At 44.3% G+C, this 7,926-nt stretch overlaps 1 protein-coding gene across 1 annotated transcript in view; it reads left to right on the top strand.

Moving 5' to 3' along the window:
• The first annotated feature begins 1,837 nt into the window (after positions 1-1,837).
• iqsec1b (IQ motif and Sec7 domain ArfGEF 1b) overlaps positions 1,838-7,926 on the top strand; it is a 207,776-nt gene continuing 201,687 nt past the window's right edge. Inside the window, exon 1 of the mRNA XM_051921425.1 lies at positions 1,838-2,514. Coding sequence (XP_051777385.1) covers positions 2,273-2,514 — 242 coding nt within the window. The 5' untranslated portion in view covers positions 1,838-2,272. The remainder of the gene's footprint in view (positions 2,515-7,926) is intronic.

Below are 7,926 nucleotides of genomic sequence, written 5' to 3'. Positions count from 1 at the left end.
GGCGTCGGGAGGTGAGAGCATCAGGGTCTGATCTTTTACTCCCAGATATTCCACATCAACAGCCCGGCAAGTCCCTGAGCCTCATGCCCATCGTATACAATATAGCCTCTGATCTACGGTGGACGGTTTATTCAACATAAACGAACGAGACGTGCGAAACCCCCAGGAATATCTCCAAACATCCCCACCCAAACCCCCACCCTCGTTCCTCCATTTCCTCTCCCTATATATATATATATATATATTGGACCGCAAAACTTCAAGGGGAAACAGCTCTTCGATTTATTTATCCGGGTAATCCTAGTAAGACTGTGGGCGAAGGTCGCAGGAGGCACTAAGACCATGATATCTGCCAATCCTAACGACGCCCCTGCTCTCGTCCTGTCCAGCTTCGATTCCTGGATTGTCTTTGAAGCGATATTTTAGAAGCGTCATTTCTTTTTGACAGTGTACTACATATGCAAGGTAACAAAATGGATGAATATGCTGAAAAGAGGGTACCAAATGAGAGGTCGCTGATCTGCAGTATATTTTTAGTGACATGGCAGAACAAACGGCTCTGTACTGTCGTACCAAAACTAGTCTCACGATCCTCTTTAAATTCGTGTGAGTGCAGCATCACCCAGTGGTCTATCACTTTCTCCCATTCTGCATTACTCCCTTGCGGAGAATTGTTGAGGTTGACTTAATTAATAAAAAAAAAGCGTGTATAAAGATCTTACTAGAAAAAGACAAATGCAACTGACACGTTAAACGTGTTCCCGACCGCCATACAGCGCAAGGTGGGCACCTGATCCAGTAGCACCTCAGTGGATGATGATCGTGATGATGGCGGTGAGGAATAACGGACGGAACACAACTGCAGCACAACTCTTGCACACCTGAACTCGTCCACTCGTGCTTGTCATCAACAGACCGCCCTAATTTGACCATTCGCGGTCGCCCCTTTACTTCGGGGCGGGTGATTGATTGTGTGCTTTCTTTTCATGGCACTCTATTATTAAAGCAGCCGCAAGTTAATCCACATCGCATTAACTTTGCTGATCATGCGGTGCTGAAAGCCCCAGCCGTATAAGTTCAACCTCCAACCACTCATTTACACCGACTTGGCAATCCGTCTCCTGTTCAAAGTTCACGGGACGGGACGCCTCCTCCCGATTTTCACTGCTTCCTTAAACGGATTTCCTTATTATCCCGTAACGTCTGTAGTAAAATACTCTTTAAGTCTTCCTTTCTGTAGACTGGTCATGTTTTTCTCAGAGCTCTACCCTTCATCGCCCACCCATTTTCGATTTTTTTCTCTATACAAGAGTGCGGGTGTTTAAGAGAACACCTTATTCCTGTACGGTTCATCATGCATAACAAATACTAATGTAAACGTAACAGTCGCTATGTAAAATAATTTGCAGAGTGGTGTGTTCTACTGCTGTCTGATTTTCGCGGAGAGGCCATCTATTGTTAAAAATTGGACCCCTTCAAAAATCTGTAAACAAAGATAACAAGGTGGCACATTTTGTGTCATTTTTCACACAACAATTTGAATAATTCAGTGTGTGAAGCTTGCTTTCCTCTTTGGGAACGATTTACAATTGAGCGGAGAGAAATTAAAATAAAAACAAAAATATTTAAACAGAGCCCATCTTAAGAATTTGTGGGCCCTGTCCTGACATGGATGGGTTCTCTCCTCTGTTTGGGGAGCTTTGTGAGTCACATTTGACAGCGCTGGGATGTAGCATATCGCGTCTGATAAGGAGGGGAAGAAAAAGAGAAAAAAATGTGCGAGGGGGAAAGGAGAAGGAACGGGGGGAGGCAGGAAGAGGGAGGGAGACAGACATCAGCAAGCGAGCAGTGGCTGACGGATACCGCTGGCTGCCGGACGTCAGGGTGTTATATAGCGTCTTTCATCGGCTTACCGATCACGCTGTCACCCGTCTTTTAGTTGTCTGTCTGTCTGTCATCTGTGGACACTGCGCCTCTGACTGGCTTGCACGGCATGAAGGACTCAGGCGGTGAATCGGGCGCAGCGGCGGGCGGCGGCTGCAGAAGGGGTTAAGGCGGGGCGCGCGACGGCTGAACTGAGGGCGCGCGGCGGACACGCGTCTCTCTCGCTCTCTCCCTCCAACTTCTTCACTCATTCAGCCCGTCCGAAAGGTAAACAATGGCGGAGCGGTAAGCGCCGGGCTACAGTCGCGGGGAGCCGCTCTCCTCCCCTTAAGCCACGTCCCGGCCCGAGCTTTCTGTCTTTCTCCTTGTGTGTCCAGGAGTAGCGGCGATGGAGAGCACCACGGAGAACCCGAGCAAAGCTGCCGAGTTCCTGAACGAGCTCAACAAGATCATTGAGACGCAGCAGGAGCTATTGGAGCGCCAGCGGGGACGCATCGACCAGCTGGAGCTGCAAGTGGCCGAGTTGTGCGCAGAGAACGTCCGTCTCGAGGAGCAGCACCAGCGGCACCTGGCCACCTGCCGGTTGCAACCGCTGTTGGGATCCATCCGGGAGAACGCGGCGCAGGAGAGGTAAGCAGCAGCCTCCGCCGCCACTATAAGGATGAGAAAGATTCGCTGAGATTGTCACTGGCGGTAACATTAACGCTGTAGGTGATCGTGTGTTAGTGTCACTGCAGAAGACCAACCGACTGACTGAGTGAGTGACTGACTGTGATTGCGAGACAGTGACTGCCAGCATGTACATGAAATAACTGCGTTCGGCCGCAACTGGATATTCACAAATGTGGGGCTGAGCGTATGGACCGTGGCGGTCATCCAATACGTTAGAACTCGGTCCGCAGTTTGTTGTACACGTCTTCTTTTGGCGGGACAGTCCGAGCGCGTGGGAGCTGCGTAGCAGTTATCCTGGAATTTGAGTGACTATACGATTATTCGCAGTTGGAGTTGGAGCCATGAGACAGCTTGCAGCACGCGCGCCCACGCCCGCTGGCTGCCCGGGTGCTATGCACGCGCGCGCGCTAGCAGCACGAGCCTTTGGACTCAGTGCGCGCTGTTATATTAACTCTTTAAACGCGAGTCTCAGCGTGCTTTACTGTACTCAACGCTTTTGATTTGTGCGTGGCGCGCTCGCCTGCAGCCAACCTATGAGTTGTGTGTGTGTGTGAGTTTGTTTACATGCATATCCCCTTGGATGTGTGCTTGCACGATCTTCATATCCTTGTACGTGTATGTTTGGCACAGCCTGACGGTGTGTTTGGGCACATGTGTGGCACTCTCAGTGTAGGTACATTTGCACATCCTTAGGTCTGTGTGGCTTGCATGTTGCCTCGTTCTGAATGTGTGTGCATATATGACAGAGAATGTGTGTATGTGGACGTGTGGTTTGTACTACATATGTGCACATATATGTTTGTGTTTTCTGAAGTCCCCTGCAAATGGCAAGAATGAGGAGCTGTGTTGCCATATTAACTCATCTTCAGTTTTCCTTGCCCCTTCAAACCTATCCTAGGCTAGTCAGGACACTTTTTATCGATGTTGTTTATTCTTAAATATGTTGGAAATATTCTGTTTAAGAGAGGACCTGAGCTGCAGACCCTGGCTCCCCCTGCTGCCGTTTGTTCTCCCTCTGGCTCTTTGAGCCACTGAGTATAATTCTGTTAAGGGCTTTGCTGCAGAGATAAGCAGTAATCTGAGATATTTTTGGAAACGGCCAGCAGCATGTGCCTCCACTTTAGTAGACTGCTTTGCCCAGCTGCCATTTGGTGACTTTAGGCCATAGAGTTTGAGTACGATGCTGAGGCCATGAGCAAGTATGGAAGTCATCGCAGAGATGTTGCCTAGCTGTGCTTTGGGTGCTGCACTGCTTTGGAAAGACTTGTTATAATCAGCAGTGACTCTATGTCAGTTGATATGTTCACTGCAAGATAAACATGAAGGGCTTCTCAGAAGTTCTATTGCAATAAGCAAGAAAAGATTGATATGCTGACCTTTGTAGCTGAGTAACCTATGTGCCCAGTGAAGGCCTAGTTTGTTTCTGCTTGCTGCCTGTTTTCCGCACAGTTTTACTTTTAAGTGGCATGTTACTGTCAAGCTTCCTAAGGCCATCCAAGTCTGCGTTGCTTGAAATATTTTTTTGTTTTTTTAGATTTTTTTTTCGGCTTCTCAGATGGACTTTTGCCGGTATATAGATATGCTGGGTGCCATTTTTCTCTCAAGCATAACAGAGCAATAAGTGATTCCAGAAATGTGACAATGGATGAATGAATTTAACTTTAAATTTGAAGATCATTAAGAGGTTACCATCTATTGTCCCTTTATTATTAGTTGTCAACACTATTTATATATGTCGATTATTTTCTTCTTGTCACAGACATTTTTTAAAGTTTATTTTTAAGATCACATCCATGTTTTACAAGTCTGTGTTTATCTTTTTGCCATTGCTTCTGTTTCTGTCCTGATGTTGCTTGAGATTACTGGAAACACTCAGGAGGTTTGGAGATGGACAGCATTTTTGGAGACCTCTGAACATGATGACTGCATTGATCTCTTTGGGAACCCGTTTTGTTTTTGTTCAGAGTAATTGCAAAACACTTGTTCTTTCGGTGGGGATTAGGGTCTATTTTTCCTAGTTCCTGACAGCACATGACCCAATTCAATTTATGCAGTCAGATATCACAATGGTCTCAAGTTGGTACAGATGTTTGCACTGATCATAGTTTTCTTATCAGTTTGAGGCTGGAACTTGAGACAGATGTGCGCAGTCCTGTTCTCTTGAGCCATAACTTTAAGAGAAAGTGCAGTCATACTGTGTTTATCTGAATTAAAAATGTAAAATGCTAGTTCCAGTTAAAATATGTTTACAAATTGCTAAACTCTCATCTATAGACTAGCTGCCTGTTTTGAGATTGAGTCTGACAAGCACTATAAAATAATGAAGCTTCATTCAGGAATCGGATTGTCAAGAGGGTGGTATCACTTTTTTCTCTTAATTTTTCTAATTCTTTGTATTGTTGACAACTTGCAAGGAATGCCTAGAGGCGACAGTGTACAGGTTGCTTAGTGGAACAGAAACTGACATACTCAGTGGTGGCATCACAGGCAGGTGAATTATTTCTGTTTAAATTTCATGTTGCGCAGCCAGGGTCTAGGGGTAAGATGGTGCCATCTGCAGGAAGTCAGGGATCCCTCCTCCATCTGTTGCTGCTGTCAGTAGATGACTAGACAGAATGGAAGAAATGCAGTTATAATGTAGAGAAATAAAAACATGCTTTAGACACCCCTCTAAGTTGTTTGGCAGCCCAGTCTTCTATATCTCTTGATTTATGTCATCACTGTGATGCTGGAGAGTGGAGTTTGGAGCATTTGGTACGCTACAGTATACCTCTCTGCCACAAAGGCATTGATGACTTATGTTGCTGGACTCCAGATTTGGACACTAAAATAATCAAAGGAGGAAAAGAGCACCGGCAGTCCTGTCAACCGAGGACATTGGGCGTTACCACTTAAATATAGTATGATGAGGATGAAGATGGCATGTGTTTGTCAGCTTTTAGATGTGTAGTGAGCATACAGCAAGACTTATATGGAATGCGAGACTATTTTGACAGCTTCCAACTGTGACCACAAGTCTGGGGAAAAGACAGGAATTTTCTGGTTGCTTCACTAAATATTTGGGTTTATTTGATGCACCACTACCATTGGTTTCTCAGAATATCACATGAGGTTCAGAAGAATATGGTAGTATAGTGTTCTATGTGCCACCCTAAGCTGCTACTGATCGTTCCTGAGTTGATATAAAAATTGCCATACTATAGACTGGTTTTAGGTAACAGAGTGCTGATCTTTTTCTTATCTTATGTTCTCTGATCTTTAGGCCATTCTGTTATAATAGGGCGTCTGGTTCATTCAAAATCTGCCGTAGAAACCCATTGATCAGCCAAGTGTAGTTTATGTGGACTCTGAGCAGGCATTTGTCTTAATTATCTGTAGATGTTTATTCAGGACAGCAAGGGTTTTGGGTTTCATAACCCTTTCAAGGGTGACTCTTAGGGGTCTTTTCCTTCATCCCTGATGGTGCAGGATGTCCTGCTCTGTTGCCCCTTATTGTGGTAGTGCATATGCAGTAACTGCTAGCTTGGATATTGTAACTTAAGTGTTATATGGCTATTAACTGTTGAGCCTAGTTTCTGAAATTTGAGCCATAATAAGGACCATTTATTGTGACCTCAGCTCAAACATATTCACAGCTACCCTGCTTTTCAAGTACCACCTGTGCTCACTTTAGTAGGGTTCAACTCTCCGGGCATCCTGGTGCAACTTTCTGCTGAACTGAGTGAGCTCTGAAATCAGCTTCATTGACTGCAGACAAATGGAATTTCTGGTAAACTCTTGCAGCTGTTTTCTATTTTCCTAATTTTAAAGCTTTCAGAATATCTGTTGTGGATTTTCTTGTGAACATGACACATGCTTGAAGGCGCTAGTCATGCAGATGGATTAATGGGCTTATGTTTTGTTTGGGAGAAGCAGGCAAGGAAAACTCTAGCTCTTAATGCAGTTCTTTAAGTCCCCTAATTTTATATAACACTCACAGAGCATGTCTATTTGTTCTGACCGATACTTCCTTTTTCTAAATTTTCATAGATGCTAAGGGCCCTTGTGGATGTTGGATTTCATTCCAACTCATTTCTAGTAAAATGACGTTTCTGGTATTTTGCTTAGCATACGCTTTTGTAATGTATCCTTGTCCGGCATTGTGAGTTTAGGCAGGCATGTGTTCACTTCCAAGTGTTATTAAACCTGCTCAATGTATTTCATGGTTTAGAGGGTGAAGTGTGTCAAAAGGAAGCAGTCCTGAATGAAGTGCTAGTCCATCTCAGGATACACACATACACCCATTTATATTTACATTAAAAGTCAGTTTAGATATCCTTCTCCTCATATGTGTGGAGGATTCAAACCTAATTTCACACATCTATGCCATATTTCTGTTGGTCCATCACTCTAGTGGATTCTGCCTCTTCATATTGGCTGTACTGAAGTTAGTAGTACTTCCTTCCCCAGTCCCTTTCCACTAAGGGACATCTGTATCTTCTTCCTTTAACTTTTTCTTTTTGTGCATTCTCTTTGTTACCTTTTCAGCTATGGACAGTTTTTATTGTCAGTGGCTTACACTGAGTTTCCTGCTATGTACTAGATGTCCACTTAATATGTGCCGGCTTCTTGAATAGTGATGACTGGCTCCATCAGGTCTCAGTGTATGTGTTTCCCCCTCCAGCAGTTGTGCTGATATCTCTGTAGTGACTGCTCCTGTTTCATGTTTGTATTTATGGTACATGCTTCTGAATTGCTGCTATTGCACACATATAACATCACCTTTTTTGTTTTCCTTTGCATTTTGTGTTACTGCCCTTCACCTCTTTTGCAAGGGATACCTGGGAATACTTTTAGGTCTCATTAAATCCCATTCCGTTTCAATTTAGTTGCTTGTACAGTATGTCATGCTCATGTGTAATTTGCCCAGCCTGCACTGATAACCTTTTCTAGCAGTCACTTTTTCCCCACTCTGCCTCGGCACACCAAACACACTTGGGTATTAAGAGTGTTCTGCTCTGCACATCTGAGGTCTGATCAGTGTTGTTGTTTTTTTTTTTTCCTCTCTATTTCAAATGTGTATTTGAGGTTTTCTGACAGCTTTCTTGGTGGGAAAGAGTCAGCAGGGATATAGTTTCTTCATTTGTGGATCTTTGCGTACATTGTATCAATAAAAAAAATACTAATATCATTTGTGGTGAAGTGGATCATGTGCTCTAGGATCAGACAGTTCATCTGTGCCCCCTTTTCTCAGACAGATTTCTTCTCTGTGACATGCCTACATTTCCAGTTCTGATGTGCCTTTTCAATACGGCTCTTTGTCTGTGTTTTTTGTCTGCTTGTATTATGTCACCGTCATGTTCATAGACTGCACAGTCTCTACCAGGGATG

This window comes from Erpetoichthys calabaricus, chromosome 18, assembly GCF_900747795.2.
Source record: "Erpetoichthys calabaricus chromosome 18, fErpCal1.3, whole genome shotgun sequence".
NCBI classification, from domain to species: domain Eukaryota; kingdom Metazoa; phylum Chordata; class Cladistia; order Polypteriformes; family Polypteridae; genus Erpetoichthys; species Erpetoichthys calabaricus.
This window is presented reverse-complemented; position numbering and strand designations above follow the sequence as displayed.